The 19,526-nt window shown below is 29.1% G+C and overlaps 2 protein-coding genes and 1 pseudogene across 2 annotated transcripts; all 3 read right to left on the bottom strand.

The window, feature by feature from the left end:
- Positions 1 to 4,378: 4,378 nt before the first annotated feature.
- On the bottom strand, positions 4,379 to 9,361 carry LOC148232853 (myrosinase 1-like; annotated as a pseudogene).
- Positions 9,362 to 11,446: 2,085 nt separating this feature from the next.
- On the bottom strand, positions 11,447 to 13,475 carry LOC148232852 (myrosinase 1-like). Its single transcript, XM_088190688.1, has 7 exons — positions 13,438 to 13,475; positions 13,266 to 13,369; positions 12,646 to 13,200; positions 12,485 to 12,579; positions 12,125 to 12,424; positions 11,824 to 12,062; positions 11,447 to 11,760 (listed from the first exon to the last, which is right to left on the bottom strand). Exons 1-7 carry the CDS (start codon positions 13,473 to 13,475, stop codon positions 11,628 to 11,630), a joined length of 1,464 nt encoding a protein of 487 aa, XP_088046814.1. The 3' UTR covers positions 11,447 to 11,627.
- A 2,463-nt stretch (positions 13,476 to 15,938) lies between these two features.
- Positions 15,939 to 17,995, bottom strand: LOC148232851 (myrosinase 1-like). Its single transcript, XM_088189687.1, has 7 exons — positions 17,897 to 17,995; positions 17,715 to 17,818; positions 17,071 to 17,643; positions 16,920 to 17,014; positions 16,565 to 16,864; positions 16,269 to 16,507; positions 15,939 to 16,200 (listed from the first exon to the last, which is right to left on the bottom strand). The coding sequence occupies exons 1-7, from the start codon at positions 17,932 to 17,934 to the stop codon at positions 16,050 to 16,052; spliced, it is 1,500 nt and encodes a 499-aa protein (XP_088045813.1). The 5' UTR covers positions 17,935 to 17,995; the 3' UTR covers positions 15,939 to 16,049.
- Between the last annotated feature and the right edge of the window lie 1,531 nt (positions 17,996 to 19,526).

The following is a 19,526-nucleotide window of genomic DNA, read 5'->3' as shown; positions in this document are numbered from 1 at the left end:
GATCATTGCGTTTATTGTAAAGAATAGATTTTGTTAATTATGGCTAATCTGCTCAAAGATTTAACGTAAAGTTTAGAGGCTTACATTATAACCATGTAATATAGGTCTCATACATATTGTTCACACAGTGTATATCAAGTATAAGTTAAGGCCATATGGCGTCAGAATATTGAGTTACACATATAAAAGGACTATGTCTCAAATTTTGATCAGCTTAAGTGAAGGTTTGTATTTAAAAATGTGATTATTTTCGAGCTAAGAATCGGAAATATTATCAAGGCAGTTAATCAGAAGATAATCAATGAAGTTTCTTTTAGATTATCATAAATCAGGCAAATTTATAGACATTAAAATCTATTTTACATCCAGACAACACTAGTATGTTAAATAAAATTAATAATTTAATTAATTGATATTATTTCTTTGGTTTAATCACTGCCCGGCCACAGAACTTTTTTAAAGATTACTTAAAAAGTTATTGCAATGACCCACCCTTTCCTATGCAGCGGTATAAAAATATGCAGACGTAAAACATTTAAAAATATTCGTACAAATTTATTTTTAACTAAAATACCATGATAATTTTCTCGAAATATTTGTTGATTTTTGAGATAAGAATTCACAAAATACAAATTTCCGAGTTAATAGCAATAATAGCACTTTTTTTGTCAAAAAGATAATATTACTTAAATTATATGTAGAATTACATGCTTATTTCAGCTGTAATATTTTATTCATATATATTTTATACAATACAGCTGAAATTTTATATATAACTCAAGTTATTCGATCTTTGTGGCAATAAATGCAAAAATTGAATGTTGTCTAATTCATGAGTGAATAATAAATATAGAAGAGTTCAGTTACTTTAATGCAAAATTGGAAAAAAATGATTACTTCTTGGAACCAGTTGAGTACCGCTTTCCAGAAAAAGAGAATGGAAAGTTTTAGTTCTGAGAACCCTCTTTCATTCTCCCAGATGCCTAATAAAGAATAGCATATTTGAGACACATTTGGATAGTCATTTTCTAGATCGTCTAGCGTAACAGCGCTTCACAAAGAGAGCCATTGGGCCTGACACCAGGGCTTTGCCCTTTGCTCCTTGATCCCACACAGAAAGAACTTGCGGAGATAGAGACTGCAGTCTTTAAAACTGCATCCACGGAGATTAGTGCCCCTTATAAGATCCAGGGCGGATCGAATACGTCAAAGCACACCTCGTGGACTTAATTAAATTAATGTTTTTTAAACTCAAATTACTTCTTTGGCGAACTTCATCATAGGATCCCGATTTCTTTTAATAAAATGATTTAAAAAAAATAAGTTTAAGAAATAAGTTCATGATATAAACATTTGCTTGAAACATATGTCAAAATCTCATTAATAAATAATTAAAATAATTTTTCTTACAAAACTACTCGACAAGTTAGCAAATCGATAAATAATATTTCAATTTTTGGCACATAAGTATTAAAAAGTTCATCATCTCCGATGTAATGTTAACTAAAAACTTTTAAGACAAGACATTTAGCAGATAGTACGTTTGTGTTTAATTATAGAAACTAATAGCAATTTTTTAGATTTTCCGTACTATCAAATGTTGGAAGGCATTACTCTATACAAAAAATTGATACTATTAAAACAAGTAGCAATAATACACAAAAATTGATATGTAAATTATGCCAACCATTACGATGGTTGTGTAAATGAGACCCACAGACCTTAAGATGGTTCGGCCTGACGACACGGCTCTGTTTGTGAATAGATGTGCGCTTCTCTTTTTGATGATGTGGTCAATGTTAATAGTAGGTGCTTTTAATGATCTGCCTCCTATCATGTCGCTCCTTCTATCGTATGGATGCGGCGGAGAACTGTGCCATTTTGGTATGTGCGTGTAGTCCACAACTTCACTTGGCCCGCTGCTTTCGAAACTGTGGTGATCGTGATGATAGTATTCCGGATATGACTCGTGAATGATTTCGTGGCCCTTCCAGCTTTTCAGCAAATATTTGATTCCGGCAAACATGTGAAACAGGCCACTAAGCATGCCGACGAACGTCATGGCTAAGACGATCTTTATGATGACTAACAAGACGACTACTCCGAAGATCACGTGAACTGCAAAAGGTATGAACATGATTGAAATTGGGAAGTTACAGTTCTAGAGTGCTATGAGATAGTAAGAGCAAATCAAGCACATAGGTTACTACAAGAATAATAATATATGATTTAATGTATATGTGTTTAGTGAAGAAATCTCTTTTAGTATTCCAATGATATTGATAGCCAAAACTTAAGAATAAATTTCTGCTGAACTCCACTGCATTAGAAGCAGAAAAACTTATGGTAAACTTATGAAGGCAATCAAACACTGAAGCATGAATAAGTCACACATATAAAAGTGATGTTGCAGACGAGAAACTTATTTCTCATACTTTGGTCATATGATGCAACATCTCGAAAGATATCGACTCTTGTACGTTTATCTTTCAGCTATGATGGAAGTGATCAACTTACAGATTATGGCTCCATGATGCAACTTGTGTTTTAGGCCTCTTTCTTCTTCTAATGCTAAGACACAAGTGAGTGCGATTAAGATCAGCAAGAATATCTTCATTTTTAATGATGAAAAATGGTATTGATGTATTGAATATTGATTTTTTACTGTGGACTATTGACGAGAGCAACATATTTATAACGTTTTCGCTTCTGCTGAAAGAGAAACATGTGCTAATTGATTTTCATTAGACGCTCAATCTGTGAACTTGACCGTCATGATAACTGCTAATTGAGGATCTGTAGACACAAATGCACGCACATAGCTAAGCAAATCTGGTTCAGCAATAAGTTGTTAGTGAACATGATTAATATTGTGACGTCTGTCTTTACAAATACAATTATAATAATCTTTAGATTCATATGATTAAATACAAAGATAAATAATTTCTTAGTTTGTATATAACTTCTATGAAATATCTTATATATTTACTTTTAGCTTAAGGTTAGTACGCCCATAATTCAAAATATATATGTATATACAAACAAATAGAAAATTCTTTAGAAAAGCATCCATTCATTGAATTTTTATGATAATATTTTACTTATTGTTAAGCCCAAAGTTTTAATACCTCAAAAAAAAATACATTGATTGCTTACAATAACACATTACAGTATCTAAGTTACCAGTCTGTACTGACAGATTCTGAATAGTAGAGTAGTCAAATTTTGATGAATATAATGTTTTAGCCCTTCGTATATCTTCAGTTGAGTTCAAGATGATAAAGTAGATCATATGCTATAGCAAATTAGTTGTCGGTTACATTCAGTGTATTCATTCAAGTTTAAGATAAATTAAAAATTAATTAATAATTTCATTAAAGATGATGACATTATATACATCTGTTTATCAATCGTCAGGGTTACATAAACAAAGGGAGACAGCGTGAAACAAGTCCTGTAAGTTCATATTTAGTAATCTACTATCTATTATTTTTTCTTCACATTGTTTACTTCAAGTGGTATTAATAACCTAAAATAATACAGAGAATGCAAATATTTAATGTAAGTACCTACGTAAATATGTGTGTACTTATCTCATTAATGTGACAAGTGAAAACTGCAAAACCTACAAATATATATGATAATTCAAGTGTCACGTTCTGTTCGACATGGATTTCGACTATAATAGAGAAAGTGTTCGCAATAACACAGCTATATATGTTTTCTTTACATTTTTTATAAAAATAGCAATACATTAACATTTTTTTCATTAAGCAATTATATTCATCATCATTTGATTTAGATATTTATTATTTTATTAATTTATTTAGTTAATATAAAACTGATCTGTGACGTGACATTTGTTCATATCACAGATCAGTTAATTTATCTACATGGAACATCCGCATTCGACATTGCCGCCCAATACTGACACCTAAATTTTATTTGCATATTAACTGTGCAATAAAACAATGTTTCAAAAAGCTCTTTTAGATAATTGGATAAATAAGTTACATCAGTACCAAAAATCCAAATTAAAAAATATCGACGACTCATTTTTAAGTCGGTCAAATAATTTAGATGTATGTAATATTTTTTTGTAAATATGACATACATTTAAATTCTTATCAAAATTCAAACTAAGTCTTGTTGATGATACTTATGCATTTAAGTATACAAATCTTTATAATTATTTTGATAGATTAGGAAATGTAAGAAAAAATATTTATGTAGTGATTTAGAAATTTAGAGATCTTTATATTCGACTTATATTTGAAATAATAAGAATCACAAATACATATGATTTATTATATTAATATGTAGTTTTAGATGAATTAAAAACAATTAAAATTATAATTTACAATCATAATAATATATATTAAGTAAACTTTGTGTCTGGATTAAATTCTGAAGTCGGTTCACCGATCGATTTGTTTCGAATGACTTCGGCATAAAAACGAGACGATAGTTTTGGCGTTCTGGTTCTTTTGGGGTCTTCAAAGTCTACTTGATAAAGTCCAAAGTGCGGTCTTTAAAATATAATATATTATTAATCGTAAATAAATATTATTAGCTAAATTTTTATAGTGTTTAAATTCTCACCCATATCCTAGATTCCATTCCAAATTATCCATCAAAGACCAAACTGTGTAATGCGTGATATTAGAACCTTCTTCTATTGCGTCTAGCAGAGCATTCAGATAAGAACTGATGTATTTAATTCTGTCGTTATCTTTAAGACCACCCTTGTTAGAAAATCCGTTCTCAAAAATCATCACCTCAGGGTTATTGTATTCTTTGCGAATCCATTCGAAAAGCTTAGTAAATCCCCAAGGAGCTGACTTAAAAATATTATATAAAGTTATAGCATATTGTAATGTTTCATTTAATTTTAGTAAAGAACTTTTATAGTTTATGATTCTGAAGAGGTTTTATTATAATATAATATATGTATATGTAAAAATGTATTTTTATTCTTACAGATTCCCATGATGTATTCGGTACAAGATCTCCTTTTACGTTTGTAAGTTCAAAACCTCCTTTATAATTCTTCTTAACGTATTTGGTAGTATAGTGGTTTGCACCAAAGAAATCGAAGGTTCCTTTTATGTAATTTATTTCATCTGCAGATAATTCGGGAAATATGCGTTGTGTAGGATAACCCATTTCAGTGGCAAGTTTGTCAGCAGTTTGTTTGACTATTTTTGAATGGCCACCTTCTGCAGAAAATATGGGATGTGTATAAATTCCTACCTAAAAATATAAAAACATGTTATAAAATAATATAAGCAATAGATCATGTAGAATAAAAAGTTGATAATACATTATTTTGAATTATCTCTTCTGCCGCTTCTTTATCATTTTCCGTTTCTGGTTCTATCCAATCTATGTTCAACGTTAAACCAATTCGTCCTGAGAATATTGCGAATATATATATTTATATATAATCATTTAAGCTTAGTAATAGTGTATAGAATAAAGGTATTATATATAATTACCTTTCTGCGTTGGTCTGTAATTCTTATCGTACAAATGGTAGACTCTAGCATGTGATTTAAGCATCGTATTAGAACATAAATAATATCCCAATGGTACTAAATATGGTTTGATCAATAATTGATCTCCGCAAAATATAGCTGGTTCGTTAAAGGTTAACCAATTTTTAACCCTATCACCGAAAGCCTCGAACGCAACTTTGGCATAATCAGCAAAATAATCTGCCATCATTGGACTATTCCAGCCTCCAAGGAGTTGTAAATCTTGCGGTAGATCCCAATGGTAAAGAGTCACAAATGGTTCGATCTTTTTTGAGAGGAGTTCGTCGATCAAGGCATTGTAGTATCTTAAACCATCTTTGCTCACTTTGGAAGAGAATCCGTTTGGTAAAAGGCGAGACCAAGATATTGAAAAGCGGTAGTAGTTGACTCCCATCTCTGTTAACATTTCCACGTCTCTTTTATATAGATGGTAAGAATCGCAAGCTACATCACCAGTAGCTCCTCCTACAGTGTTGTTATTTGATAGATGGACATAGTGATCCCAAACGCTTTCTCCTTTATCTATGTTATACAAATTATGGGTAATACTAATTATGATTTGCCCCACATAGTAGAATTGCACTCACCTGAGACATTCCAAGCACATTCTATCTGATAAGATGAGGTAGCAGTTCCAAATTTGAAGTTTTCAGGAAATTTTCTAGTTTTAGCATATGTTACATGATACACACTATACAATATTTACAATCATTTTATTCATTAGTATCATATAAAATCAAGTGATAGTATTATACCAGATAAAGCAGGTTAAGCAACGTATACATTATACACACTATAAATTAATTCAAGTTACCCTTATTATACATAATATAATCCATAATTAATATTTACCAAACTATTCCGATTAAGTAAAGTATAAAGTGTTTCATGATAAAGTATTTTGTATTTGCTGCTACTCAACTGATTTTTAAATGATTATTTTTTAACACTTATGTATTAAATTGTATATATAATTATGAATCGTAAATCAAATACTACAATAGGCATTATTCTTTTTATATCTTTGAATCAGACAACTATGCAGTGCCATAATTGTATTGAAAACAACAGGTCGTCCAAAAGTCGCTTTATAATGTTATATTTATAAAATAACAGCAAAACTTATTTTTTATATTATTTTTGCTATTAAATAATGCGCTTATTTGAATTTCTGATGCAATGCGAAAAACTTGCAAATATAAATATAATTACCTTTCACAGTTAACTTTCGGGTGTTGAAGTCAAATAGACGTCAGAAAAGCTGAAAACAGTTTTTTTATAAACATATATATATATATATTACCATATATATATACATATATAGAAATATTTATGCCGCTATTAGGCAGTGGAGCTCAAAAGGCAAGTCATGGAAATCAAAGAGTTTTCGCTGGAATGTCGAGTTGTATTATTGTCGTGATGCGGTCTCATGGCTTGTCTCTTCGCTATGACCAAATATCACATCTTTAATAATAACGGTTGATCAAACATTTACATTCTTAACCTTGAATGTCTTCTGAGTGACTGTCTCCCTAGAATAGGCTGAGGTGTCGCGATATTCGCAAAAAATAAATAATACACGTGAGCATTAGTACTAATACAATTAACAAAAACTGTGATAGGAGCAACATTATATTTATATATAAGCACATTTAAATGTATCAGACAGTTCTAGATCTTTAACCAAACATATTTAAATTATAACTTTATCAGTTTATTTTTTTCCATTCAGTGTTAAAATTTTTTTTTTCTTAAATTGTTGTGTTTTAGTTTTCATTACATTGTATCAAATAACTAAATAGTATACATAAAGATGGTTATATGCCAGTAACATGTATTGTACCTAAAAATATGCCTGTAAAATTAACAAGAGCTAAAAAATGCTGGAAATTATTGAATATATAATATTTTATTATTAATTTAAAGAAAAAGTTCTTAACAACACGTCAACGTGTAATTTTATATCTAAATCATATTGTCTAACTTGCCACAAAATTTAAAAATCGTTATGATTATCAGTCGTGGTTATGTCTATAATAATAAATAACCTTCCACGCAAACATTCTATCATACATTTTATGGACCTGTTAGGAGAACAATAGCCTTTTAAACTTCAGTTTATAAAAACGTATTATAGATTGTAATAATAATAGTTAAATTAAATAAAACCGCGATTAAAGATCCACAACTATGAAGATAAATCATAGTAGATTTAATATAAATAGTGTAATCTAGTAACATACAAAAAATTGTTAAAATAAATAGATACAGATTATAAAATATGATACTGTCAGTCAAAATAGTAGGCCAAAATCTCTAATAACTGCTTTATTTTTTATTACGTCTCTAAAGTAGTAAGAAGACAGTTTTCGAGTTCTAGTTTAATTTGGGTCTTTAAAGTCCACTTGATATATATTATATATTTAATGCTAGAAAAAATATTTATTTATTAATGAAATCATAATGTATAACTTAATCAAGTATGCCTACTTATAGCCAACATTCCACTCGAAGCAGTCCATCAAAGTCCACACTGTGTAACCTGTTATGTTAGAACCTTCTTCTATAGCATCAAGAAGAGCGTTCAGGTAAGAATTTATTACTCGTATTCTATCATAGTCAATGTCAATGTCAAAATCACTAATTCTGGATTATTATAATAGTTGCAAATCTTCTCTAGTAATTTATTAAAACCCCATGGAATGACCTATAAATTATATTATTAATTAAAAAAATATTTAAGTTATATACTGAATTCGAAACCTTACGATTTCATGGGGCACAGTGCCTAAAGGCCAACTCCTCTTTTTATAGTCAATAGTTCATATGTCACAAAAGAGCGATGGTTTCAAACATAATCCAGGATCTTCTTTACCATAAAGGTACCATAGACCGTAAAAGTGGCTCGTTCCTCGAATATAATTCACTTCATCTTCAGTAAATTCAGGTAAACGTGACTTGAGTAAACCTTGTATTTTACTTTGTTTAGCAATAAGATCTTTCATACGTTATGGATAATCACCTTTGACTGAATATATAGGATGTGCACATCAATCGTAGTAAAAAGCGTAAGATATGATTACAAATATTTGGTGTTAATAACTACTTCACGTCTGATGCTTCCAAGTCATCAATAGAATTACTATCTGGTTCTTTCCAACTGCCTTCCAAATTAATAGTAATTCTTACTGAGCTTCAATTATAACATTTAATTATTACTGTTTTAATTGTGCTCATTTTCAAGTTTTTTTGTGTAGGTCTATAAAATTTATCATACAAAGACTTTGGCGTGTGCTTTGAGAATCGTATGACATCGTAAATATTCATCAACTCCAAACAAGTTTAGTTCTTTAATCGTTGTATCTTCTATGCAAATAGCAGTAGGTTCGTTGAAGGCAATCCACATATTGACTCTAAAAGATTCAAAGGGAACTTTGGCGTAGTCGGTGAAATATTGGACCATAATTGAATTCGATCATCCTCATAAAAGGTGAAACTTCAATGGCATCTCCCAATGGTAAATTGTCAATTTAGATACAAGTTCGTGGATTAAAGCATTGTAGTAACTAAGAGCATCTTCACTGATTTTGGTTGCGAATCTATCAGGTAAAAGGCGTGGCCAATTTATTGAGAAGCGGTAGAAATGGACTCCTAGTTCAGTCAACATTTCCACATTTCTTTTATATAAGTGATATGAATCGCATGCTATATCATTGTTCTGAAATTCACTTTCACGAGCTGACTGATCGCAGTAACTTAATATTAATTTATATAATTATAAACACTATGTTATAAATGTGTTTAAATTTACTCACCCGAGACATTCCAAGCACATTCTATTTGATTAAATTTAAAGTTTTTAAGGAACTTACTTACTTCAGCGAAACTTATTTTGAAGACACTAAGTGTGATTATGAAATCAGCATATTTTTAAATTTATTACCCAAGCAAAAAGAGCACCAGAAGGGAATATATTTTCATTTCAAGATATATTTTTTCACGGCTACTCTTGCTTGTGAGTTTTTTTATAATAAAAATAAGTTTGATAAATGTTAAATTTCTATATGCATTTGGATCGATTGTGTATGAAATTGATTTATTTTATTTGCTTTAGATTAAAATAAACGACTTGCGTAACCTAGTTATATTATAAATTAACATTGGCAATTATTTTATGTCTTGGTGTTTTTTGAATGCTGCTTGTTTTTCACCTAGATAACAATTTTATTTTTTTTAAAATTACCAGGATAAATTTTGCCTACTCGTTATTTTTTAGGAGACACTTAAACGAAGGGAAAACATAATACTATTTTTTTAAATTGGTTCAAAGAATATTTTTTGCTTTTATTTAATCTACTCTTTATGAAGAATTGCTTTCTAATCTATGTATGTGACTATAACATAAAACAAGAGTGGCTCTCTCCAAGTTCTCGCAGGTATATTTGTGTAAATAATAATTAAAATCATAGCTATATTAAGCCTGCTCGCTTTAGCAGAGATTCCAATCTTATGGTTACAAGCTAAAATAATAATGATCTTATGATACCGAAATTACTTAGGACAGGGGTCGGCAAACCTATTGTAAATAGGCCAGATTGTAAATATTTTAAGATAGAAAGCGAAATCAAAATGTGCTTTAAAACGCAGTCAATGTTTAATATTATATATGTGCATTATTTTAGTTTTAAGTTAAATTTGTGAAAAAATTCCATGATATCTTTAGCACAGGCTAATTTTAAAGCTGTTGAGTTTATCAGCTCTATTCCCGTTTTAACTTATAAGAAAATGTGTTTTTTTTTTTTGTAAAAATGAAACACCGTGGGAGTCCTCTTAACAGATTAAAGTACGCGCCATAAATATCTATACCCTTGATAATAGATAACGCACGCAACCGTTTCTTATCTACCTTCGCGTCCAACAATCATTTTAATTTTTAAAAAAATCAGCTGCTTCCCTCTTTACGTCAAATGGAGTTCAGCTACCATATCTAAAATCCAGAGTTTAACCCATTCTTCGGAAACGATTGGATTATTAAAACGCCGACAAAAACCATTTTTAATAATTGTATTTCTGAGCCTATTAGCATACTTCGGCAAATCTCAAAATAGTTATTAAAGCAAAGCTTTAAATGAACGTGAAAAACAAAATTTCAATGGCGTTAAAAGCACCATAATTTTACGATACGCAGAGGCTCGATTTTCATGCCTACATATATAATAAACAAATTCAATTTAAAAGTATCACAATAGCTAAGTTTTATTCTGCAAGTTTATGCTATCATATGACAAAGAACAGAACATGGAAATCGGCAGTTTTAAACATGTCTAGACAGATTGAAACATGGTAAAAACGATTCATTTACAAAAACGGCAGATTGTAACAGCAGTTATCGTGTTTTTAAAAACCGTTATATTCCATAAAAATGACATTTGAATTTTATCAAAATTTTTAATGTAAATTTATAAATTTTGTATAGCTGTCATTTTAAAACAAGATGGCGACTTTGGTTGGGTATCAAGCATATTTATAGGATTTTTATTTTTGAAACAAGATTTATGTCAATATGACAAAAAAATGTAAAAAAAATCATTTTTCTAAATTTTCAATAATAAACATTTTTACCTTTTTTTCAACTGAGTCATGACATTGTTATATATTTTATGAGCTGCCATTTTAAAACATGATGTCAGATTAAGCTGGTTAATAAAATGAATAGAGATATACATATACAATGTCTATTTTTAAAACAAGTTTCATGTAATATGACTTCGGCATTAATATTGTCTAATAAACCACATAAATGACAAAAAAAAAAAATTTTTTTTTTACCTTTTAATTTCTTACTAATAAAAATAATAATAAAAATTGACTCTCGTAGATAGTAAGTAATACATTTTGATGTTATTTTAACGACACGATTGCCACAAACACAGAGATATAATTACTATAGTGATTTTTCTATATGTATTTTTTTAAATGTATAGAAAAATAGAGTATTGATTATATTTTACGGTCATGAGGGATTTACTCAATATTTGCATATGTATCTATATTTCACAGCCGTCAATATATCGCCAATCAATTATGATATTATTTTCTGAGAGATACCGTTCTTTTCATCGCATTATTTTTTATAATTTCTCTATAGTAGAAAGACGATAATTTTGGAGTTCTTGTTTTATTTGGATCTGTAAAGTCAACGTGATATAATCCAAAATGAGGCCTAAAAAACAAAATTTATTTACAATAAAATTAGATAAACATATAATTAAAATTGTAAACCTACTTATATCCATTAATCCATTCTAAGTTGTCCATCAAAGACCAAAAAGTGTAACCTGTTACATTAGAACCTTCTTCTACAGCATCAAGTAATGCGTTCAAGTAAGAATTTAGAACTTCTATTCTCTTGTAGTCTAAAAGTTCGCCACCGTCAGAAAATCCGTTTTCAAAAATCACTACTTCTGGATTGTTAAAGTCCTTGCGAATCTTTCTTAATATTTTGGTGAAGCCCCACGGGACTACCTGCAATATGTTTACATTTAAATTATTTAAATTAAGAAATTATAGATTCAGTTAAATCATACACTATCATAATGCGTTAATCCTATAGGCCATTCTTTCTTTCTATATTCAAGAGTTCCTGTGTCGCTAGAGAAAGTTGGTTTCAAGCAAAATTCTACATCTTTCTTTACTAAAAATGTGCCATAATGAGCTAAACCGTAAAAGTCACTCGTTCCTCTTATATAATCTATTTCATCTTGAGTGAATTCATTTAGGCGAGATTCAGGATAACCTTGCATTTTACTGTAATTGGCAATAATCTCTTTCATATTTGTTGGATAGTCACCTTCAGCTGAATATATGGCATGAGCAAACCAACAATACTAAAAGGTGCATCGTATTATTAAAAATATTATTTAATTGAAGAATAAGTAAACACATACTTCAAAATCCATAGATATTTCTGATGCTTTTATATCGTCTGTAGTATTAGTATCTGGTTCTTTCCAACTTGCGTCCAATGAGATTGATATTCTTCCTGTGTTTCAATTATATTTACATTCAGTCATTTACCAATATTTTATTTGTATTTAAATAAATTTACCTTTTTGTTTAGGCCTGTAATATTTATCATACATATGATATACTTCAGCATGTGCTTTAAGAACCGTATGACTACATAAATATTCTGTAATACCGGTGATATAATTTTTATATGAACTAGTAGAATCTGAGCAAATTATTCTAGGTTCATTGAATGTAATCCACGTTTTGACTCTATCACCGAAAGCTTCAAAGAGAACTTTCGCATAATCAGCGTAGTATTTCACCATCATTGGGTTCGTCCATCCTCCAATAGCAATGAACTTCACTGGTAGCTCCCAATGGTACATTGTAACACAGGGTTCTATGTTTTTCGATATGAGTTCGTCGATCAAAGCATTGTAGTATCTCAAACCATCTTGACTTATTTTGGTTGGGAATCCTTCGGGTAAAATGCGAGGCCAACATATTGAGAAGCGGTAGAAATGGACTCCTAGTTCTGTCAACATTTCTACGTCTCTCTTATATAAGTGATAAGAATCACAAGCTACGTCACCATTATTTAATGCAAATTTATCTGCGTGAGCCAGGTCATCGCAGAGACTTGGAGTCTTGTCTATAATATTGCCGTTATATTATCTTAAATATTACATAAAAACATTTGTATCTATATAGACTTACCTGAAACATTCCAAGCACCTTCTATTTGATAGGACGAAGTGGCCACTCCAAATTTAAAGTTCTTAGGAAACTTTCTGAGTTCAGCCAAACTTACGTTAAAAAATCTATTTAATATAAAATTGTTTTATTAATAAAAAATACATATTATATAAAATTTATCTATGTTCCTTACTCAAATAAAAATAATAGCAAAAGATGTTTTTTTCTCATTTTGATTAAAATATTATTTTCCTATTGCCACTCACTGCAAAATCAACATAAAGAATGCTTATAAATATTAAATTACGTTATTTTTATATGTATTTTGATTGAATATATAAAAAAATCGATTAAATAATATTATACGGTAAAATGGTATTTACTCAAGGTTGGAAATTACATATACAATATAATAAACGTGCAGTACTATCTAATATAGTTGATATTTTTTTAGTTTAAATATATTCCATAAAGCCATAATCATTTTTATTAGATTCTATGATTTACAGCATTAATTCTCAATCATAATTGACTCATCAAGTCAACGACTATTAATATAAATTGTAAACGTAGCAACAATATAACCTAAAAGCCTAACATTTATTTTATAATATAATATATGTTCAAGTAAAGTTACTGTTTTTAATATCCTATGTAAATATTTTTTTATCTAGATTAGAAGCATTTTACTTTTAATTTTAATTTATGCTAGAAAAATAATTAATAGCAACATTTAACTTTATATTTCTACCATAAAAAACTGATTTAAAAAAAAATTGGCATATTTTTGTATTGATTTTTATGTTATATTAAGCTAGATTTCTAAACTTAATTTTATGTAAATTAAATAGTATATTAACAAAGTGTTATTTTTTACTGATTTTACAAAATGATATTGAATAAAAAACTTTGTATGGCAATATGTTAATTTTTATAAAAAATTGTTTTCTTATGAAAATTAAAATTTTAAGTGAACTTTATAAAAAATCTTTGATTCAATAATATTTCATAAAATTATTGTTTAAAAATCAATGGATTTTTTGCCTCATGTTATATATAAAAAGTAGTTTTTTGTTGCGAATATTTTGAAAAAAAACTGACAAATCATTTAAAAACCTGTCTTTGATTTTAACATTATATTTTAACATAATCTTACTGTATTGTAAATACAGTAATATTTCAATTAGACAACTTTTGCTTGACTGTTTAATAAATTAAATATTATTAAAAAATGCATAAATAAAAAATATTTTTATTTCCTTAAAGCAGTAAATGTTTACTAAATTTAATAATTGTATTAACAAGATATTTATTTATTGTTACTTATTAAATACTAAAAAACATTTTGTTTTTAAAAAACAATAAATGTTTACCTTATTTTAAACTACATAATAATCCTCAAATCATAACCAGATATTGTCATTTTCTTCAATTATATGCCAGTAAAAAAATGTTTTATTTTCCAAAAATAGTTTTAAGTGTATAAAAAAAATTACATAATCTTTGGCAGTTTTGTTTAGTTTTATATATTTGATGAACATTCACAAAATTCGGTTTAACGTTTTTTGCTCTATTTTTTGCTATTGTTGGCACTATTTAGCAATCGGCCCACCCAATGGAGATATTAAATCGGCAGGTCTAAAAACGTTTAAAATATATTTTAATAAATTTTAATGGCGTGAGAATCCAAATATTATGCTAATGATATTGTGATATACAAAAGGCAGGGTTTAAGCGTCGTCGAAGTTTAGGACACCACCGTGAGAAAAACTTTTTGGTATAATAAGTCAAAGTATCTACAATGAATTAAAAATAAGAAATGTATCCGTCACAAACGCTTTGATAAAGGCTGTTTGTAATTTGCCTGAGAATCCAAAAATTATGCAAATAAATAAAAAACCCTGGTGACAAATCCAGAATACATAAAATACATTAATTAAAAATATTTAAAGTATCCTTCGCAAATACATTAAAAGAAGTTAGCACGTGCATTTCAGACGGCCGTTCATAATATACATTAGTAGCCAACAGCAATTTGTTTTAAAAAAATGTCCCACTGAAAATTTTCTCTAGAACTTTTGTTGAAATTCACACTTGAGAATTATTTTTGGAGATTAAGGCATCAAAATTTTAATAGCTCTCCAACTTTGACTTAGTCCAATTAGTGCAACTGGTGTAGAAGCAGCCGCTTCTCTCTTCACTTCCCCTGGTTTTGCTTGCCGTCCAGAGTTGGAGTCTATGGACATATTCATAGATAGCCTCACATGTAACTATAATAACATACACAAACTGTACCTGACGATATTTATTATTGCACACAAATGAAATAACAACAAACATTGGCGTAAAATTTAAAACAAATAAACAAGACAGTATTTTACAAGTATATTTAATACTCAATATTATAGAGTGAATTGAAGAAAAGGTTTAAAATTTATTTTTGTAATATTTTAATTAGATCTTTTATAATTTAAAAAAATTATAATCAAATACAATAAAATATAATTTTGACTATGCTTTTTATATACATATTTTTAGTCGCAATTTTGAAACCATTAAATTCATAATACATACAATGTCATAAATAAATATAAAAAGAGGTTGTTACACGACTGAAGGCAACACGAAACTAATTTCGAGTCAGGAAGGAACTCAATCATTTTTGGTATTGCAATAAAACAAGATACAGCCATATATATTTTCTGTAAAAGTACTTTATTGTTATTTCATCTTATGAACTATTGTATAAATAAAATACTTTATTATTAATAAAAATAAGAAGAAACAATATAAATTTAATAATAATTATACAGATATTATAGCTAAATGTTTATTAGGTGTTGTTCTTTCGATTGCTCTATTTTTGATAACTTTAGCAAAGAAATGAGCAGAATCTTTCGGTCTTCTAGTCCTTTGTGGATCTTCAAAATCGACGTGATAAATTCCAAAGCGTGGTCTATGAGTAAATATGAACTATCGTGTAAATATCAAGTCAAACTATATATTTATTTTAATGACACTTACATGTAACCATCTAACCATTCGAAGTTATCCATTAAAGACCACACCGTGTAAGTAGAAATATTTGAGCCTTGTTCCACAGCATCCAAAAGAGCATTCATGTAAGAATGTAAATAATGTATTCTAGCATAATCTTCAAGACCGTCCAAGTCAGAAAAACCATTCTCTAGAACCACAACTTCTGGATTGTCATACTCTTCGCGAATCCATCCAAGTAGTTTAGTAAATCCCCATGGAACTTCCTAAAAAATATACATCAAAATAAATCTGGTATATGCTTCAAATCCAATAATGAATACCTTCAACCAAGAAGATGCTGAAGGTGGCCAATCGTCTCTTAGATACTTTATAACTCCTTCGTCGTTATTAAACGATGGTTCCATGCTAAAATTCAATCCTTTCTTCACTATATGAGTGCTGTAATGATTCAAACCGAAGAAATCATGAGTTCCTCTAATGAAGTCTACTTCTTCTGCTGTGAACTGAGGTAAACGCGATGATGGAAGACCTTGAGCCAAACTATTATTGGCTATCAACTTCTTCATGACTTCTGGGTAGTCACCTTCTGGTGAATATATGGGATGTCCATACCAACCCACCTGAAAATTATCAAATGTTAATAAAAATACATTAAAAAACAGTAGAACTGCTCACTTCAAACTGCATAGCCGTTTCTGCTGCTACTTTGTCATCTATAGAATCTGTTTCTGGTTCTTCCCAACTAGCGTCCAATGTCAAAGAAACTCTGCCTATGCAAATTCATTAAATAATAGAACGAATAATAAAGATCAATTAATGTGCCCACCTTTTTGCTTATCTCTGAAGTGCTTATCATATAAATGATAAGCTTTGGCGTGTGCTTTAAGAACAGTATGAGTACAAAGATATCCACCAAATCCTGACATATTAAGAGCCGGAGCATTTTTTTGTATGTCATATCCTTCCATGCAGAACCCTCTAGGTTCATTAAAAGTAACCCAAGTTTTTACCCTATCTCCAAAAGATTCAAAGGCTATTTTGGCATAGTCTTCAAAGTATTCTGCCATAATTGGATTCGCCCAACCCCCAAGAAGTTGCAGATTTTGCGGTAGATCCCAATGATAGAGAGTCACATATGGTTGGATGTTTTTAGATATGAGTTCGTCTATCAAGGCATTGTAATATCTCAAGCCGTCTTTGCTTATTTTATTAGCGAATCCGTTAGGTAGAAGTCGGGGCCAAGATATGGAGAAGCGGTAGAAGTCAACTCCTATCTCTTTCATCATTTCCACGTCTCTTTTATATAGGTTATAAGAATCGCAAGCTATATCTCCATTCATTCTGCCGTCTACTAGATTAGTGTAGTGAACCAAATGATCCCAGATACTTTCAGCTTTGTCTTAAATATTTTAATATTTTTATAATAATATGTAAATTTTTTATGGTAAAATATGATTTAATCTAACTTACCAGAAACATTCCAAGCTCCTTCTATTTGATAAGATGCCGTTGCCGTTCCAAATTTAAAGTTTTTTGGAAATTTTCTAATCTCTGCATTGATGTATTGGTATGAGCTGTGATACCAAAGTAGTAGTTATGATATACAAATATATCTTAATACAAGACGTTTATTTAATTCCAACTATACTTACCTAATAAAGAACAATAAAAATAATAAAGAGCACTTCATGGTGAGACTACAAGAGACGTTTATTGTTAACGAGATGTCAAGAGTTACTGTATAGTGTTTTATAAATAAACTCTGTTGACAGAAATGTCAGCAATTCAATGGACATTATCTGTATAATTAAGATAAGAATAAAAAAAATGAATAAAAACTTATTGATAAATATCGACTCTATCGACATATAAATCGACATAAATATTGACAGATATTTTATATATTGACAGGTATTAAAAAGAGTCTGATAATTTTTTTATGCATTTTTGTCAAACAAGATGTAGTTTTTTTTATATTTTTACCATTACTGTTGTTAAAGAGTTAATCTAAAGGGTTAACAGCGCGTGAAAATAATAGTTAAGACAAAAACAAAATTCCATCCAGTAAAAATTCTTAAAATTTGGTAGATTTTTATTTATATATTTTTGCCGTCCTTAGATTTCTCTAGGATGTTTTCAACAGAGTTACATTTTTTTTAATAATAATTTAATAAAAAAAATATTTTTAAAATTCCCATTTGATTTTAATTTCTATTTTTTTTTATACGCCTTTATTTGACTTTTTATGAAAAATAGTTAAAAGTTTTTGAATTTTTGACTAGCTGCCACTTTGAAACAAGGAAGTGGATTAGGTTGACTTAGCTGAGATATATAAAAAAAGCTGTTTTTTATTTCAAGTTTTATTTTTATACATTTTTATTTATTTATTTTTCTATGAATTTTCCAAACTAATTTGCATTTTTTTATTTTTTAAATAGTGAGATTTATATGCGTTGACAATTTGGGGCGGAAACAGAATATTTGTTATTGTCTACAAAATTAGTTGGACTATCTGCATACGCAATTTAAAAATCATTAGTGTTGATAATGCCGTAATTATATAATGTATAATTGCAGGTATTCATTTGATTTGTTCGTAGTACTGCGTCACGCAGTCAAAGTCTTCTCAAAGATCGGATCGCACTCTTGGAATTTAGTTATATCTGTCCACTTGGTATAGTTTCACTTAGCGCGTTGTATATATTCACTTGAACTCTCTTTTATTCTAAACAGTTTCCGAAGTGTGTTGAAGAAGTAAATTACTGACTGGGATGTCTGATAAAGGTAAGTTAGTTTACAGGTCTCAATCATCTCAACGATTTGGGGTGGGCGGAAACAGACTATTTGTTATTGTGTATAAAATAACTAGTTAGACTATCTGCGTGTACGACTTCAGTTGATCTCTTATATCTTTTAAATCCAATTCCTTTAGTTTCTGTAAGAAGTAAATTCCGGGTATGAATGAAAACTGTTCTATGAAGTATAAAATCTGAACCCCGGTGCCTGTATCAAGGCACTTTTTCGGCAGAGTTATTTGGCTAACGACCCGATCATTTGTCTGTGTTATTTTATGGTTTTAAAACTATAAATATTTACGTTTAAAATAACAATTTTATAAAATGTCAATTGTTATTAATTTATATAATTAGTATTTATATAAATAGCTGGCAAATTTGAATGTTTGTTTTTAAATAAAATTCTCTAAAATATTCTATAAAAAACTTAACGTAAATTGACTATTATCATTTTAAGGTATATTATATACAATAATTAGGAATATAT

This window comes from Plectrocnemia conspersa, unplaced genomic scaffold (genome assembly GCF_051122295.1).
Source record: "Plectrocnemia conspersa isolate PC_06_02 unplaced genomic scaffold, ASM5112229v1 ptg000008l, whole genome shotgun sequence".
NCBI classification, from domain to species: domain Eukaryota; kingdom Metazoa; phylum Arthropoda; class Insecta; order Trichoptera; family Polycentropodidae; genus Plectrocnemia; species Plectrocnemia conspersa.
Note: the sequence above shows the minus strand (reverse complement) of the source record. Positions and strands in the feature narration are given on the sequence as shown.